The following is a 19,131-nucleotide window of genomic DNA, read 5'->3' as shown; positions in this document are numbered from 1 at the left end:
ATTTGACTGGGATAGAGTTAATTTTCTTCCTAGTAGCTGGCAAGGGGCTGTGTTTTGGATTTGTTTTGAAAACAGTGTTGATAACACATGGATGCTTTAGTTACTGGCGAGCAGTGCTTACACTTGAGTCAAAGCCTTTTCTGCGTCTCACCCCACCTCAGCAGCCATGAGGAAGGTGCACAAGAAGTTGGGAGAGGACACAGCCAGGACATATGACCCCACTGATCCAAGGGATATTCCATACCATAAGGCATCATGGTCAGCAATAAGAGAAGGTTGGTGGAGGGGCACAGCTTGAGGACTGGCTGGCCATCAGTCAGTTGCTGGTGAGAACTTGTTTTCATTTGCTTCACTTGTCTTTCTTGGCTTTTGTTTACCCCGTTGTTATTTTCATTTTGATTACAATTTGATATTATTTTAATTTTTTTCAGTTATTAAACTTACTTTATCTCAACCACAAGTTTTCTCACTTTTACCCTTCTGATTCTCCCTCTCATCCCACTGGGGACATGTGCGGTGAGAGAGAGTAACTGTGGTGCTTATTTCCTGGATGTTAAACCATACAAAGGTACACATTTGGAATTTTGACTAGTGTCTCAAGTTGACTTTAACTCTTGGTCTTTCACTACAGAAACATTATTAATTGAAATTAAGGACTAGTTTGTGCTCACTCTTTGCAGCAAGTTGGCTGAAACCTTCCTTACTGTTACCAGTAAAACTGTCACAGACAGTAAAGCCTAAAATTAATGCTCTGCTTTATCCAGAAAACAGCAAGGCAGCTACTGAGTGGATAAGATGTGCAGCTGCATTTGGCCCTGTGGGTCAGAAATGTCCCAGTATGTGGCTAACTCATGGTTAGTGTGGGAGGAGAGGGAAAGGGCAAGGCATGCTATAGTTTATGCCAGGGCTTATGACAACTGAGTTAAGAACATAACTAAAGTCACGAGACATTTTTCCCTAATTCAAATAACTGAGCCAGGCAGATTTGCTTTAGTGCTAACAGATGGATGTTAAAACTCTGGGTTGACTGAGATCGTCAGGCCCAGATTTGATAATAGGCTCAACATCAAGACTGAAAGAATACAAGGCAGGTGTAAGGATGTTTTCTCAGCTTGTTCTTCTGTGGAGTTTTCCTATATTCCAAGGAGAAATAAGTCTTGTGAGAGGCAAATAGGGTTGCTACTTCTCCCCACTGAAGTATTTGTCTTCAAATTCAAAGGCAAAGCAGAATATTGACATTTCTGAGAGAAAATGGTACGTCAGTAGCTTCCCCAAACACACCAGTCTGCAGTGTCTAGCAACTTTACCAACTCGGCAACTTTACTCCCCTCAGCACTAGTAATTGGTCTTTCTGTACAAAGGAAATAAGAGTTTGACCCACAGTGTCAAATACAACAAAAAGCTATTTGTAGAATGGTACTCTTGGTCAGAAATAGTTTGCATTGGTTCCATGGTGAGAAAAATCTTTAGGTAGTACATTGCTAACGCTTTCCTTGACACTACCAAGCAAGAGAAGCGGAAATAGTGACAGTTGCCTATGCTACTTTACTCCCTGAAACAGATTTACATCCCTTGATACTTAACATTGATGATCCTCTTGATTATTCTCTTTGGCGAAGTCCATATGGCTCAGTTCTTATAGTAAACTCTGAACTAAATGGCTTCAGAGCTAAAATCCTGGGTCTTAGGGTACTGCTACAAATCCTAGCTTTTCTGGGCCTTTACTAAATAGAAACCTGATATCCCCTTCTCATAAAGTGTGAGAGAACTAAGGCTGTGGCTAGATGTTCATGGTGGAAATTGCTGTTGTAGCTTTCCCAGGGTGCTTTGTTTGCTGCTGAAGATTTCTACTCTCATTGTATTGAGGAAGACAGATTATTCAGAGGGTTCCTCACCTGCCACTTCTGATATATATTTAAGACAACCTCCTGACCCCATGGAAGCTCTCTGTTACTTGCTAGGGTCAGGGCAGTAGCTTCTGTTGTGGTGCTCATAACTTGCAGTCACACCAACATCCTCTCAGGTCTGTGCATTTGACAGAATTGTGATAACAAAATGCCTGAGACAATTCACTAAAAATTCTCCTCTTATCACCCATTCTAGTAGTTACTAGAACATCATCTATAGACTAAACAGTTCAGTTCATCCTAAGCCTTGGCAGAGGTGGAGCTGTATTTGACAGATTGACATCAGGGGCTGTGATCCAGATGACTTTACAATCCACTGTTTCTAACTAATACTCAACATAAAATTTATTTTTTATGTATATATTTATATATATGTAAAGGAAGAATATACTGTAATCAAATGAAAGACCAAGAAAAGAAAACTACTTCCAAGACAAAATTTGATTTAATTTCTTGCTGTAATCAGAGAAACAGATACATTCAGTGCCGCAAGCTCCAGCTGGAGCCCGTGGCACAGGAAAGCCTGCTCAGCATTTCCTTAACTGTCCTGTGCCGGGACTCGCTCCGTGGGGAGGATGAAGGCAGCAGGCTCGTGTTGGCGTGGGGAGGCAAAGAAGCATGCTCGGAGCGGAAAAGCTCTGCGGGCAGACTCGGTGCTGAGCTCTCGGTCTGTCCATCTCGGACAAAGCCGTCCGTGACCTGAGAGGGGCTTATCTGGGGCCTGGAGCACTCCTGCCAGCCAGGGCAGCAGCTGTTGGGTCCCCTGGGACCAGCCCGATGTCAAGTCGAAGCTCTACAGGCACTAGAAACGGGTTAGGGAGAGGGGTTGCAGATGGAGAAAGTAACTTTCTTTCCACACCTTTTCTCCCAGTCATTCCGGAGCTTGCTGCGGGTATTCCAGCCAAAATCACAAGCAATCAAAGCAGAAGTTGCATGAGGCAGAATTTCGCTGCGTTCTACCAAAACTACGAGGGGGGCCAAAAACTGGCAGAAGGACCGGTCTTGGTTGGGGGACGCCCGGCGCGGGGGGCTACCGGGGTGGAAAGCGGGTCGGGAGAGGGTCTGTCATCGCGAGGCTGGGCCGGGGCTTCCTCTCCGCCCCGCCCGTCGCTTCTCGGTCCCATTGCTCCCCTGGGGATGGGGCTGGGCCCTGTACGCCACGTCTGCCTCCCGGCAGGGACGGAGCCCATCCCCGTGTGCGTGGCGGCTCCCCGGGGCGGGGCGGGGAGCCTGGCGCGGCCCGGGCCGGCGCCTCCGCCTTCCCTCCATCCTCCCTCCCTCTCTCCCTCGCCCACTCCCGCTCTGCGTACGACGGCGGCGGCGTTCCGCTATGTCGGCCGCCAAGCACCGGGGCTCTAAGGGGGGCAGCCCGCCCGCCGCCAACGAGAAGAGCGCGCAGCTCGGCGGCGGCGAGGAGCCGCCAGCGAAGAAGCCGGCGGCGGCGGGGCACGGCCGGGGCGGCAGGGCTGGCGGGGGGGGCCGCTCTGGTGCCGGCCCCCGCCGCGGCTGGGCGATGCTGCTGGGCGCCGCGGTGGTGCTGGGCGCCGCGCTGCCCGCCGGCTGGTACGTGCTGCAACTGCAGGAGGAGGTCGGGCGGAGCGCCCGGGAGGTTGAGGCCTCCGGCCGGCAGCGGCAGGAGCTGGCCGCCACCCTGGACACCGTGGTGCAGAAGGTAGCGGGGCGCCGGGCACCGCCGGGGGCGGGCGGGCTGGGCACCGCCGAGCGCTCGGTGCTGCTCGGCGGGGCGGGAAGCAGCAGCCGCCCGTGCAGGGGGACGGGCGCCAGGATTCGCCCCTTAAATAAGGAGCTGGGTAGCTGTCGGGTGGCCTGTCTTGCGGGAAAGCGAACGTGTCCCGTTGCCTCCCCCTCCTCTTCCGTGCTCCCTCAAAGATGCTTTCATGGCATTAGAGGGGCAGATGGAGTCAGGGCCGCGGTATTCCCCGTGCCTGCAAACGTGGCCCCGGAGCAGCGAGAAATCCCTGCCAGGCAGCGTAGAGCTGGGCGGGACGGGACCCCGCGGCTGTGGCCCCAGTCCCCAGCTCGCCTTTCCAGGGCCTGTGCCTGAAGCCATTTTATGGAATGCAGCCCGCACGCTGCATTAGGTGTTGACAGCGGTGCGGACCCGCCGTTCCGAAGGAGCCTGTTGCCCGTAATTCTGTATCTTGGAGGCCCGCAAATCACTTAACCTAGCGGGGCGAACGAACTGCTCGTCGCTGCCTGTCGAGTAGGCAGATGTGCACGCCGAGGGACACTGGGTGGCAGCGCGGGCAGGATCCTGCCTCAGCGTCCCCACACTCTAGAAAACAAAACCCATGTGAGCTTCACCGAACAACAGAGGCTGTGCCAGAAACAGTGCTGCAGTACCCTGCCTCCCACGTTCCTGCCGCAGTCTCTGGTCAAGGGAGTGAGACTCGCAGTGGCAGTCCAGGACCATGGAAAAGCTGTGAAGTTGCTGGCACAGAATGTGGCTCAAGTGAAGTGAAAAAAATGCTTATTTCCCTCATTTTTTTTCACTCAGGCCCATATTAGCCTTCCAGCTATAGCTTCACAAATAGCGCTGTCCACTTGGATACTTCCTAGGGTGCCTATACCCTTTAAAAATGGCATCTGTGATTGCATATCATCAACATACAATTAAATTTGTTTCCCAGGAGTAGGTTAAGTGGTTGGAAGACAGTATGTAAAGTTATGACTGAGTCAGATCAAGGAAAAGGAAATTCTTGTCTCAGCTTGACTGCTTTCTGCATGGCAGACCATTCAGATTCCCTATATTCCTTGCAAGCTTGGGCCTGGGCTGGCAAAGGAGGGACAGGCACTGACAGAGATCCTCTGGCTGTTCAGTGCTTCCAGAAACACAGTGGCCTTCACATGTGGAGATTATATCATCAGCCTTGGAGTTTCCTGTCCCATACAACAAGAAGGAAAAGGAAAACTCATGTCAGCAGGAGAGAAGAGTTGTAAACTTCAGGGCTCTAGGGCTGCATCTGAAGCTAGTTTTAAATCTGGGGGGCTTGACTCACTGATGACAGGACAATGATTTGAACTAGCAAAGGTTGTTGCTTTTTACTGGTTTTTAAGCCATTTTTGTAGACTGTAAGAAAGAAGAAATTGAAATGGCAAGATGGTAAAACTATAATACTTGAGTGTAGAACGTAGATGTACATGCAGTGTATAAGTCCTTCTAATCAAAGGAATATGGACAATTTGCTGTCTCCCATCTCCATGTCATTGCAGAAAAGCATAAGTATGTGTCACATATTCTAGGAGATGAGCATATAACAGAAGTTTATAAATAGTTGGTTTCAAAGGCAACTGAAACTTACTTGCCTTTGTACAGCAGATGGCTGTTAAAGGTGGTAGAAAGAGATTGCAGGGTTTCGATGTAACCCATGGAAGTTTTGGTTGCTGTGGTTTGGTGACACAGGAATTTGCTGTATTTCACTGCTTCACAAAGGTGTAGGATCCTGTGTTGTACTTGCAGAGTGCCAAAGCTGTGTAGCTTTGCCCTTCATCTGACTGCAGAGAGCTTCTGTCAGGAGTAAGCATTATATAAACTCATCTGCTTTGAGGATTTATCGCTGGCCGGGGATATATGTACAAACGGGACGGGACTGCTGTGGAACGTGCCTTGAGCTGTTTTATTTTTCAGCATCAGTCTCATTACATGGTTATGACAATGGGAAGATGCCATCAGCTCACATCCCAGGCAGCAGACCAAGAAGTTAATGTTACAACTTACTTTATAAGTTTTTTGACCAATCACACAAAGCAAAAGCATATTGACAGTAGTTCTATCCAATCACTATAAGCACACATGACTTTGGTTAAAACAATGCCTGCTTATTTAGAATACAATACCTACTTGTAAGCCTTAAAAGACAATGCACGGAGCTCCATTATTAAGCTTCAAACTTCCTAATATCTTGCTAGATAAACTTTTCTGTAGCTCAGAGAGTTATTCTAAACAAGCGTTAATACACAGGAGTAAGCATTATATAAACTCATCTGCATCGAGGAGAAAGGAAATGATGTGGAAGTTTAGTCTTTAACATAGCACCATTCTCAGAGAGGCCAAGGTCATTTGGTGTTTAAACACAGGCTAGTATGACCAGTTAGAGAAAACAGTAGTCATTGGCTGAAGATACATTTTTATGTACTATTTGTGATGTTAAATCTTTCAAAGGTTATGGCTTCAAATCTTAACAGCCGTGTACGCCAAAAAACCAAACTCACATGAAGGTTCACACACTGACCAGCTGCTTTGAAGCTGTGAGTTTCTACCCCTCTTGTGCAAGGGTATTGAGCCCTGGTGGCTCTCGGTTACGACAAATCTGATTAGACGCTGGTATATTTTGAAGACCCCAGTCCATGTTATTATACCAGAGCTCTCTGTTCTTAAGTGGCTGGCCCAGATGGCGAATAGCTTCAACTTACCCATGAACATTGCCTGAATGCAGTGGAGGAGCAGGTATAAAGTACTTCACTGTGTGAGGTGGGTTCCATCTCTGTCAGTCATAGAGTGGCAGAGACCCAGCCCTCTGGAGAGTTCTGGCTATTTCTGATCTCTTAGACTAAAAAGACAGTTACTTGCAAATATGAATTTGGTGATTTGGTCGAAATGTGTCACTGTAATAGGAGGGGGAGGAGAACTTTCCTGTGTTACCGTGTTAGATTTCTGACCTCCATTTATAGTGATACAGAAAAAGCTCTCTGCTCCCTATGGAAATAATCAGAATAAATGACAGCTAAGACGAATGAAAATGAGGTTGGTAAGTCAGTCAAATGACTGGTGCTCAGCTGCAGTGTGTATGGCAGTATTACTTTTTCCACCCCTTCCCCTTAGCTCAGTTCTAATTTCTTATGGAAGCACTAGAGAATACAGGTGTATTCCCCTACATGGAATGTAGGGGCATTAGAAACCCTTTTACTGAAGAGGGAGAAAAGAAGTCATCTTAGTGGGTATTGTTCAAACAGCAGGGATCTGTGAAAGCAAAGGCAAGTCTCATGGCCAAACTCTACAATCCTTGCACAGTATAGACTTTCATGAAAACTAAGGAGGATTTGGCCAGGGATTTGCAAAAATACATAGAAATAACTTAATTTCTAATGAGGATATCTGTTAGGTCTTTAGAAAATAACATCTAGGTTCTGAGTCAGGGAACTGCTGGAGCCTGCTTCACTTGAAAAGAAAAAAAAAGGCAGCTCTGTGTATTTCTTTCTAAAACCACATAAAATATACTTCTTTTTATTTATAGAATAAAACCGCCCCTCCAGCTGTGTATCTAATCAGTAAACATGGCAGCCCATGTGGCATGGCTGATTAATATACCCCTCAGACACTGGGAGTAGTGTAAGGCAGGGCAACATGCATTGCTCAGCACTTGCCATCCTGCCAAAGCCTTGAGGTATTTTCTGTGTGATGGATTCCTCTTGCAGCCAGTAGGAGTTCTTACATTGCTTTACTAAGTTTAAGAAAGTACAGCCCAGACATGCACAAAAAGATTTCTCCACAGTCTTAAGACTGATGCTCTGCTTGGCCTCAAAATCAAATAACATGTACTTCCCTGGCCTGGATCTTACCTTTAAATGTGAGAGTAAACAAATGTGGCAGCCACTCGCCCCTTGACCTTTTCCCTCTGGATGCTACTAAAACCAGCTGTAAAGGTAGTTTTTGTAATTGGGAAGTTTAATAGTGTACCTGATATAGTGGTAGGAACTTTCTGTTAACCTGAGCTTGATGCAAGGCAGGCTCTTGGCAGCTGCTCTGCTTTTGTTCTTTGTGTGTACATACATGGGCCCTGCTCACTGCAATTGTGTGGGTGTATGCAGGAGTGGGAAAAACAAGCTGCTAACTATTTAGAACATTAAAGACTTCCTAATTGTTTTTCTAATCTAAAAAAATGGTCAACAAAAAAATCTCTTGTGTTTCCATCGGTGTCTAGGAGCAGCAAAATGTCATTACTTCTTCCATTCCTTGGCCCATCCCAGCTCCCCTCTCCCTCTAATTTTTCCTCGTCTACTGCAAAACTTCTTTTTCATGATCAGGAATTGTTCTTTGGTATTCATGCCTGATAAAATATAATCCAGCTTTTCTGTATTGAGAAGCTGTTGCCAGTTACTCTTTTGGTTTGGGGTCCCCCCCCCTTCTTTTTCTAAAGACTTGTGGTCTTTAGAACCAGGAATCCTATATGGGAGGGATGGTTCAGGGGTCTGCATGGAGACTCTGGAGACCTGGGTTCCTTTTTCACTGCCACATATTTCCTGGGTCATGAGTGGCAGGTCATTGAGGCCAAGGACCCTTAACAGATGGTGTATGTACAACAGAGCTGTAAGGCTGAAGATGCTGTTTTTTTTTGTGCCCCCCATATCTGTATGCCACGGGGTGACTTGAGGTATGGGGCATGAAGGATTGCAACGCAATAATTTTGTCTAGTAACAAGGACTATAAGGATTTTGGACAAAAAGGGTGAAATTACTGGTATTAACCATGTATATTTCTGGCCTAGGTACGTTCTCTTCAAACCACATTTGGAGAATTTGAATCCATGATGAAAATTGTTCAGCAGAAGCAGGAGGTGAGCGAGAAGGCTGTCAAACAAGGGGAGAGTGAAATAAACCGGATCAGTGAAGTGCTTCAGAAGCTACAGAATGAAATTTTGAAAGACTTGTCTGATGGCATTCACATGGTGAAGGATGCAAGGGAACGAGACTTCACATCTCTGGAAAACACAGTGGAAGAGAGACTAACAGAGCTGACCAAGTCTATAAATGATAACATTGCTGTATTCACTGAAGTCCAGCAACGGAGCCAAGATGAAATCAACAATATGAAAGCAAAGGTTGGTTCACTAGAACAGGCAGATGTGTATAAACATGAAATTAAGGTGCTAAAAGATGCTTTTGATGAGATGCAAGCATCCATGAAAATGAAAGAAAAGGACATAGAGACCTTGAAGAGTACAATGGACTCCATGGAGTCTGATGTGTACACTGAAGTGAAAGAGTTAGTCAACCTCAAACAACAACATGAGAAGTTCAAAGAGGCTGCAGACACTGAACACCTTTCATTAAAAGCTTTACAAGAGAAAGTTCTGAGAGCTGAGGATTCTATTAGGCAGCTCCCTAGTGACATTAAAAGACTTAATGAAGATTTACTACAAGTTAAAGCCAACCTCAACAAATGGGAAGATAATGAACTCTTCAGAAAAGCATTAGAAACTTTTGGGAAGAACAGTGAAGGACTGGAGTCTCGATTGAGGCACATAGAAGACAGCCTAGAGTCTCTAGCGTCTGTTGCTGCTCAAAACAGTGAAAAGTTGGAATCTTTCCTTTCTAAGGAGGCAGAGTATGAGAATAAGCTCAGTACCCTAGAACAAAGCATTACCACTCTTCAGGGACTCTCAAATACAGATGTAACTTCAGTCACAGATGTTCTGAAAAATCTTGGTGAGGCACAGACTTCACTGTACAACGACATGGAAAACTTAAAGAGAAGCATCAGTGACTTGCCATCCTCTGGTGCTCTCCAGGATGTCCAGAAGCAAATTAGTACTTTGTTGGATCAAGGACATCTTCAGGCAGGTCAAATACATTCTCAAGGTTACCTTGAAAAGTTTTCTTCTATGGAAGGCTCTGTAGATGAACTGAGATCTTCTGTTAGCCAGGTCGATTCTGATTTGAAAATGCTAAGAACTGCAGTGGATAGTTTAGTTGCCTATTCAGTGAAAATTGAAAATAATGAGAACAGCTTGGAGTCTGTGAAGAGCTCAGTAGATGACCTGAGGAATGATCTGGAAAGGTTGTTTGTGAAAGTAGAAAAAATACATGAAAATATTTAGGCAGTGGTGCTTCTTGGGCAAATAATGGGTTGAGGAGAATAGCTTTTGTATGCCCTGTTTTTTACTCTTTTAAAAATAAATTTGATACCTCCAAAGAGAATAAGAATACTTTAATAATAGAGACAGTTATGCTTATTTCCTTAATTTCTTTTCCATGTAGTGTTTTTGGAATTTTTGTTGTTTTTTTCTTTCCCCTAAATTTTGTTTTAAGAAAATACAAATTTAGTTGGGGGTTGAGTTTCTTAAGGGCTGATCTTCTCTATGAAGTTGTACCACTGTTAAGTGTAGTGGTGTAACTACAGCCTCGTTAGCATGGGCGCATATTTAATGGCATGAAGGTATTTCACACTGACACTAGATATCCCACACAGAAGGGCTACAGCTGTTCTGGTACCCAAAACATACTGCTGCACTCACGGAGGATTTTACTGGTATGTTTTGGTTCAAGAAACAAAACTACACGCTATCTTAAACTGTTCACTGTGGTGAACTTAAGAGTGGAGCAGGTGTGCAGCATCTTATCTGTTTCTGCAGTTTGGGACTCAGACATGTGGTCAGTTCACCAAGGGTCAGCTGAGCTGTAGTGTATTTCTGTGAGACCTTAGTCTGTACCAAGGAACTAACAAGGTCTGAGATAAGTGGCACTGCCTGGGGCTAAGGCCTAGGAGATTCATTCTTTGTGATCACAGGCTTAATTGCCAGCATCTTCAGCTGCTGGTGCAGAAGATCAGTGCTTAGAAGGGACATCTGAAGGATGGGATTAATTTCAAGAGGGTACAGTAATATTTTTGTCATATTTTTAGACTGTTTACATGATTAGGGTGTCTTCCTTGGAAAGATCTAATTTGGTCTTTGATAAGGGAGTTTCTATAAAAATCATCACAAATTTGAGGGAAGAGGAGAACCAAAATTGCACCTGTTGTGTTCCATATATAACAAGCATGCTAACAACAGCAATAATACACTCCAAAACACACAAGCACAAGAGGGAAAATCACCATGAAATCAGCAGAATTGCTTCTATGGAATATACATTTCCAGGTTTTCACACAGCTGACAGTGACCTGAACTCGTGTTATGTATTCAGGACTCGGTGCCTGATTCTTGTTACTATTTTTGTCACGAGGTGTCTGGCTGAGGCATTGGTAGCAAAGGATCCTTCTAAGAGACCTGGTCTAGGAGAGTGAGGAAAAAGTGTCATAATTCTATAGATGATCTTTTAAAAACCATTTTCTTGTGGAGCTTCTTTGGTTTTCTCTCTTTTTGGAAAGGATTTCTAATATCCCTCCTTTTCAAGTTTACTTTTGAACTTTATCCAAATAATTGGTAAAGAAGTCTGCCATGTAGTTACCTTGGAAATAGGCCATGGGCATCATGCTCAACTCAGCTTGGACCAGACAGATCCTCAACTGTGTTAGATGAAAAAATCCTTGAAATAGCATCTCCCAGAAGTGGGAACAGCACAGGTGAGAAGGAGTCTCCTAGGTAAATAGGATACTGAACCATATCCAGTGTTGTTCCCACTGTAAACAGGAAAGAATTGCTGTCAGAGAAAGAGGGAGCCATGGCATTAAGGTAACTGTTGTCACTGTTGGAACTGCACTGTTCTTTGTTGACTTCTCAAGTTCTTGAACAATGTTGTTTAGGTTACTGTGAAATGAACTGTATGGCTTATTTTCAGTATTTTTAATACATAATAAACATTTGGAATATTCTTTGCATCTTTTTTTTTGATTGCTGCTTGCTTATTGTTTTGTTTCCCAGCGTGCTTTCAGTGGGGTAGAAGGAAGGGCTTGGGGAAGCACCAGATGTGCTGCAGCCCTGTACTTGTTCTCAGCTTCCACAGGGAAATGTTGAGGCACTTGCTGTGGTTAAAAGCCAGCTCTTGGAAGCAGGGTTTGAGTCACATCAAGGTGTTGCTGCTGACAAGCAGACTCAGGAGCCCAAGAAGGTGATCATAAAGTGTGAAATACCTAATCTGTGCCTTGAATGAGTTCTGTGCCAGACACTGCCAGCAAGGCGTCTCTAGGACTTCCTCAATGCCCAAAGATTGTAGGACGGAAATAATGTTCAGAAAGAACCTGTGTGATATTTCCACAGTGGCTGCTCCTTTTGCTTAGCTCGGAATGCTTGATTGTAAGGCCTATCAACTGATACCATTCTCATGATGGATATCTGCCTTTCAAAAGTTTGGGAAAGGGTAATTTCAGGAGTCTAGGCATCATGATACTCCGGCAATTCTTGAGGCCAAAGTCACAGAAATAGGTAATAAGTCTTTAATTAAACTATGTGTGCTTGACAAAGCAGGTGAACACCCAAGCCCTTCTATCTGAAGATATTTGAGATAACCTCAAGTTGGCGGCAAGCTGGCTGACAGCATGCAGTGACTGTATAGTAGCTGCATGATGTTGGAACTTAGGCTGCTAAAGCCAGCAGTGCAGCTGGGCTGTATTTGATCTCAAAGATTAAACAAAGAATTGCTAATTACACTTCTAGTACTGAATTTTTATGGCAAGCTATTGAAATGATTTATCTCACTAAATGAGAATAATAATTCTCTGTAAATAATAAAATGAAGGCAGGCACAGAGACAAGGATCCCTTGGCAGACTGGTGGCTCAACTTTTATGTCTGGTTTGACATTTTCATCCAATACAAACATTTCCTAATTTCCTTATAAATGCTCATAGACCACATACAGACCTAATTCTGCTCTTTACTGTCATTCTTCAACTTTGTAATAAAGCAGTAAAGAAGGTCTTAAGCAAGACAGACTCTGTTGTCAGTGTTCCTTATACTACTGGGACTTCATCAGTAACATGCTGTTATAGTAACAAATTTCAACATAATTTGTCTTACCGGATTGATGGTGTATTGATCGAGCCTGTTCATTGCCTTAATTTTTGGCTCTCATAAATGAAGAAACCATTACACTGAGGCATTGTGGACTTGATCACTCTTGAAAGGGCTTGCCCAAATAGCTACGCTGGGAAATGTGATGGACCTAAATCTGCAGGGACTTCTTCCGGTGGGAATTCAACCACTGCCTTGAGCTAAATTACTGAGAAGGACATCTGGTGGTCTAAATGCGTGCATTGGAAGTTTCATTAAAGCATGGATTAGTGATTTAGTGGTTTTACTACCTTTTTTGACATAGCTTAGCTGGTACAGTAAACAAAGCTGCAGAGAGGTGAAATAACTTCGGGAAAAAAAAGTCTGTCTGAGATGTACAAACACCCCAGCAGCCAAAAAACATCCAGTGTGGGCCTTCTGCTTGGCTGGGCACTGCCAAGGGTGCTCTGTGTCCAGTTTGGAGCACTGCAGGACAGGAGTGGCTGGGCTGGAGCGACTGCCCTAGAGTACAATGGCGATGAGAGGAAGCGAGATGTTGCAGGAGAAGAGCTGGAACAGACAGAGCTGTTTCGAGATCGACCAGCGGAGGGGAAGGAAGGATGGAAGGGGAAGGAAGAACGAAGGGAAGAACGAGCCCACTCCGCTCCCCGAGGCTCAGGGCGCGGAACTGGGCCGTGGCGCCGGGCGCCCCCTGGTGGTGGCAGCGCGGCAGCGACGCGGGCCGGGCTCTGCGCCAGCCCGTCCGTCCGTGCCGCTGGAATTCCCTCCGAGGGCCGGAGTTGGGAACATGTCCGGCCTGGCGCATCCAGCTGGCAAAGGACAGGCTCCAGGTGCCCCCCGCCTCCTCTCTCCAGGTCCCGCCGCTACACCGTCCCGTGTGCCCTGTTTAATGCTCTCCTGCGCTACCACCGCCCCAAAAAATCCTTCATCCACCGCGGGGCTCATTCTAAAAACAACTGCCACTTACTCTGTCCAGTTTTGCCATTTTGCTAATAACTGGTCCCTGGCGCATTTGTCGTGTCATCACCCGCTTGGTTTATAGATGTTTAGGGAGAGGGAAGCTGTGGCTCTTTTGGGTTTAATATCATCTCTCTGTGATACTTAGCAGTGTGAGATGCTACACTGTTGGTCCTCTGAGTACTCGCACATTACTGCTACCCTGGCCTTCCTGGGTATGCATTTTAGTCATTGTCATCCTCCACCAGCCAAGGCAGATGTTCACCTATGTCAGACATGCTGGTTCAGAATATTTACACTCAGGACTTTCTGAACACCTAATTGTAAACCTTGGCATGAGGTCAAACAGCAAAAAAAAAATTATTCCTTTGCCAAGAACCCACTTAGTCTAGGGATGCTCAAAGGGCAATTCTTCTTTGGACACCAAAACAAAAAGTGCATTTTGTCCTTGCTCACATAGGAAAACTTCTCCAGAGTCTCTTGTATACAATCCATTGCAAGCTCCCAATATAATGTAATTTCTCCAGAGTTTGTGCTTGTTCATGCCGTCAGAAAGTGAAAGAACTTGGAAATCTCTTTATGTGAGCAGAGCTCGATAATTCCTGCATTTATAATGCAGATACTAAACCCTGGAGGTATTCAGAGATAATACAGCATCGTAGTTGTAGCTTGCTAGATCTCAGACAAAGAGAGATCCCTGAACTCTGCTTTTTTTTTGCTTATGGAGCAGGTGTTCCCTTGGCTGCCACAGATTTGCAAGTAGTACATCTCAAAATATTTTTCAAGATGATGCTACTAGATGCTGTGCTTAGCACCATGGGGACAAGTCTTTTCTCAAGTGATTCCTATTTCACTGTGAGAGGAAAAAAAGCCAAAGAAGCAATTTCTTATTTTACTGCATATCCTGTTTGGAAAAAAAAAAAAGTTTTGAGGAAACACTAATTACACAATTAACTCCCATGTCTCACCCTGGTGTTCATCTGCTATTCTAGAGGAAGAAGCTAGTTCAAATAAGGGTGGCTTTGTTCCACTCAGAAAGACTTTGCTTTGGCCCTCTCTAGATGTAAATATGTCAAATTCCAGTGGATAATCCTTTCCTGTCAGTAATGCTTAGGTTGGGGTTGGGATGGAATCTTAGAGTTATGAGTAAGGATGGAAAACATAACAAGTGGAGAAAAAATCAGAATACCTTGAAACTTTTGAATTTTTTTTTTTTACTGCTCTGACTTTCAAAGTTCTGACATTTTTTTCTTTTTCCCTTGTTTCTCCCTTTTCACCAAATTTCTCACAACTGTATATACATAGCAGGGGGATACAGAATATTATGCTTAGTTTTTACTTGATTTACAGTAAAAATCTGAAGTCACAAGCAAAACCATGCCTTACGATGAGAGCCACTGAAGAGCTGCTTGTTTAGAGAGAGCACTGCAAGAGATGTGATCTCAACATAGGAATTTATAACCTTGTCCGTTGCAGGTAAAACAAAAACTTTGCAATTCCCAGAGTGTGTTTGAATAGTTCACACTTTGCTGTCACTCAGGCCAAAAAAACCTTGCTGACAAGTAGTTCCCTGCCCTGGAAACTCAAAATGCTTTTGCAAGGAGTGAGATCCAACCGGCAAGGTGGTGTTGCTGTGAGCCAGAGACCTGGGAAGGGCAGCAGACTACCTCTAGTCTGCTCAGCTTGGGAAGCTTTTCTTGGACAACCTCTGCTGAGTGTGCAAAGTCTGTAAATTGAAAGAGTGTGGTCAAAAGAAAATTTCCACCCAGATAGGAAACTTACACAGAGTGATAAGGGTCTTAATCCAGATCCCACTCAAGTCAGTAGCTACATTCCCCTTTTCTTTCCTGGTACAAAATTTAGGCCAAAGCACTTCACACAAAGCCACAGAGAAAATGTGTAATATACCTAACAATGGTTTCCAACACCTCAAGTTCAAATAATCCTCTCCTTTCCTATGAGTGCATCAGAGTTGCTTATCAGAATACCTAACAGCTAACAAATCTTCCCATCCTGAGTGAGGCTCACCTTTTTCAAGATCTCTTCTCAGGGTCTGGACACAGCAGCATGAGAACATTATCAGGGGAGGTAGTACTGGCTTATGTGGTTTATGGATTAAACAAATGTGGTCTGTGGTGTTGGGGAAGCAGGCTGGGCCTCAGGGCATGTTTATTAGTTATTTCTGTTCAAAACATTAATAATGTAGATAGCCCAATGCTCACCATTAGGATCTTCAGTGAGGGACAGCTTTCTCCATGCTGTTGTTTCCAGCTGCCTAGAATTTTAGACAGAGCAGCTACCTGGTACATATTCAGCTGATGCCTTCAGAGATGCCATCACAGCCCTCAGAGCTAGAAACAAAAGGGACATTGATTGATCTGAATGTGTGCCCTGAGTGAATGAAGCTGTTGTTATTCCTACATCATGCATATAACACCAGTGCCCAGAGGTTCAAACAGGTGCTGGACAAGGAGATTTATTTAGGCACCTGTGCACTGGAATGCTCTGAGCACCAAACCACTCTCCCAAGGGCATATATCTTAGGGTTAAATGTGGGCTTCAAGTACCCCATTCTGATAATTTTTGCCTCATCCCCATATCAGATTTCTAACATCATACATTCATGGTGATGGTATTGGAGATGGTATTGGTCTTAGCACATACATTGAGGATTCCACATTCTCAAGGTGGTTTCTTGGTTCTAATGTGTTTAGCATTTAAAAATCAGATATACACGAAAAAGAATAGCTTTTCCATTCAGAAAGGAGATATTTGTATTGCTAATAATAGCCCTACTAAGCTTTTGTGACCTTGAGATTGATAGAAGGATAATTAAGGTTTGCCAGAGTCTGAATCCTTACATATAATTAACTGAGGTGATAATAACCTCTTAGAGCCATGCAAAATACCTCTGTAGTTGAATGCATTCAGTGATCAAAGTGCATTACAGCATCCTAAAAGAATGTCATGGCCTCTCAGTGATTGCAGTTTAGAGACACTACTGGAAAAAGCCCTGTACCCCCTAAGTCACCGTGGTTTTAAAGCCACAGCATCTGTAAAGATAGCAGGGTGACTCCTCCTGGCCTCCTTTGGGTTCAGAAGAATGTCCTTTGATTAAGTCAGGCTGGGAGACATTGTAGACCTTTCAGAGTATATTACCACACAAGCACATTTGGGTTATCCAGTAACAACATGGGGTAAAACTAAGCTGTGGAGCTGTAGGAAGTAAGGGTGCAGGCTACAGTTGTCCTCTGTGTCACTGCTCCTTCCATTCACTGTGCAGTCAGACCCCAGACCCTTTCCGAAAGGAGCTGAGCAACCAAAGAACAGAGTGGGACAGAGAGGCACAGAGAGAAGGCGTGCTAAAGCAGTGAGCAACACAGCAGAGACAGCCACCAGTCCACAGGGCTGGTGGCAACCACGGCACCTTTGACATTTTTATAGTGTTAACTCTCAGGTGTTTCTGCATACTCTCCTGCCTCTTGTAGAATCACATGTTTCAAGGGACATGATCCAAGGCCTATGGACATAGATAGATCCTTCTCTGTTGACTTCCATGGTCATTGGAGTATACTGTGTGTGGCACAAGGAGAGGGGAAGGTGAAGAAGTACCAAATAGAACAGATACCTGCTGCTTTCCAGCCTCCAGCCCCATTTTATATTTTCCAGTGTTTGGGGAGCTTTATTAGTTTATGAATCTTCCCAAGGCAAAAAATCTCCTCTTTCTTCTCTCAATTCTTTTAGTATGGGTAAGGAATACTTATAGTGAAGTTGGCAATAGACAGTGATGTTATTTAGTGGTGTTAAATATAGCCCTTAAAAATAGTTTTTTGTTCAGGTCAAGGAGTAAGATCAAGGACTTTAAGCATTGCAACTAAGTGCTCCAGAAGTGCTGGTAGCTCCATAAATGCAAGACAGGAATCACATGTTTGAACTGCCTAGAATTTGTGTGTTTTCATGAAGTCCACATGAACCACCAAGGTAGGGTGAGGAGTTGCATTCTCATGTGGTTCAGGGGATTACTACTGACCTATAATCTTGCTGTTGTAATGGATAATCTGCAAGTACTTTTAGCAGAGAATTGTGTGTCTCATATGACATCTTTGGGACCTGCCCCTTGGAGCACACATGCTGGCTTATGAGCCAGGTCTGCCCCAAACCTCAAACAGTTGGAGTAAAGGCTGAATCTATCCAAGAGCCCTACTACTTTATACTTTGTTCAGATCCTGATTTCCTTTCACTTGCCTTCACAAAGCTCTTCAGTTTCCTCAGATTTAATGTTTCACATTTATTAGAACTGGTATAATTTACTACTTTACCAATAAAATTCATTCAGCAACAGAGCTTCTGTTTCAAATGGTTGCACAGAGCTAAATCCCTGTTTGTGAAAGTATTTGAACTATAAAAAGAAGCACACCTATTAAAAAGAGTTTTTGAAATGCTGTTTATTGTTCCTTTCAATTTTTTTCATGTCACCTAAACAAAAAGTTCTCCTCCTCCTGAAGAGCAATGAAATAAATCTAAGTTCTTACAGACTTCACAGCACAACCCACGTTCAGGACTGGGATTTTTTTGCCAATGCTTTCTTGCATTGGCAAAAGAGAATTGAGAAAAGATGTACCGTAGTGAGTGAAGTTCAGTGTTTGCATTTTTGCCTGAACTATTTAGAGGCAGCCCTGATTTCAACATTTCCTGGACAGAATTTGGAGATAAATTTGTATTGGGATGATGGCTGAGTCTAGAGATCAGCACTTGATTCCTGCAAAAAGGAACCAAGAGCACAACATGGAAATGTCCATTACCAGGTGAATCCTGCTCACCTCAGTACTCCTGCCTGCCAAAGGGATGAGAGTTTTGGAGGGTGCAGCCACACTGTACATTGAGTGTGAGCCCAAACTTCCTTTATACCTAAAGCATTTGGGCAAAAGCTTTGGGCATGGGGTTAACTACAGATTTGGGCAGAGGAACCCAGAGGAGCCTCTTTCTTTCCCTCTCTCCCAGCCTGCATTCCAGAAAGCAGAAGCAGGGAATTACTATGGGTTTATACAGGCAAAGAGAGGCTTGAGGACTCAGACTAGCAGCTAAATCTCCCCGCAGGAAGTCAAAACTCCTAGCCAAAGTGCTGACTCCCAATTCAAAGTGCTTAGGTCCCTCCGAAGTTTGTACTGAGTAAAGATAATCACATCCGGAAGTGCTTTGCTAATACCACAGGGACGGGCTTGACACAGGGACCAGGTCTGAGAGAGGAGTTCTTCACTACAAATGAAAAAATCTAGTCACTGGGTGATTTATTAGTCTCTCTTCAATGATACTTTTTTTTAAGAGGGCTTCAGTTACCCTCTGCTGACTGGAATTTTTCATTTATGTTGGAGAAGTATTGCTCCTTGACTTGAAAAATTATTTCCAGTGAGCAATAAATGCTGTGGGCCTCATCCTGTGGCTTTGGGCGTGACAGCTCACCACCGGTCACTTTGCCATGGGATCCTTGCCATTCTTTCTCTGTTTTCTTTTTCTTGCCTTATGCTTTACACATGTTGTAATTAACTCTTTCCTCTTGCCTTACACATGTTTGTAAGT

At 44.4% G+C, this 19,131-nt stretch overlaps 1 protein-coding gene across 1 annotated transcript; it reads left to right on the top strand.

The window, feature by feature from the left end:
- Nucleotides 1-3,224: 3,224 nt before the first annotated feature.
- CKAP4 (cytoskeleton associated protein 4) lies at nucleotides 3,225-11,471 on the top strand. Its single transcript, XM_066549667.1, has 2 exons — nucleotides 3,225-3,579; nucleotides 8,414-11,471. The coding sequence occupies exons 1-2, from the start codon at nucleotides 3,238-3,240 to the stop codon at nucleotides 9,743-9,745; spliced, it is 1,674 nt and encodes a 557-aa protein (XP_066405764.1). The 5' UTR covers nucleotides 3,225-3,237; the 3' UTR covers nucleotides 9,746-11,471.
- Nucleotides 11,472-19,131: the final 7,660 nt, after the last annotated feature.

The sequence above is a fragment of the Molothrus aeneus genome, chromosome 5 (genome assembly GCF_037042795.1).
Source record: "Molothrus aeneus isolate 106 chromosome 5, BPBGC_Maene_1.0, whole genome shotgun sequence".
Classification (NCBI taxonomy): Eukaryota; Metazoa; Chordata; class Aves; order Passeriformes; family Icteridae; genus Molothrus; species Molothrus aeneus.
Note: the sequence above shows the minus strand (reverse complement) of the source record. Positions and strands in the feature narration are given on the sequence as shown.

Excerpts from the sequence above, each read along its gene's own strand:
- CKAP4 (XM_066549667.1), top strand. The coding sequence starts at position 3,238 with ATGTCGGCCGCCAAGCACCGGGGCTCTAAGGGGGGCAGCCCGCCCGCC. Across the intron at positions 3,580-8,413 it reads TGGACACCGTGGTGCAGAAG|GTACGTTCTCTTCAAACCAC; the intron begins GTAGCGGGGCGC and ends TTTCTGGCCTAG.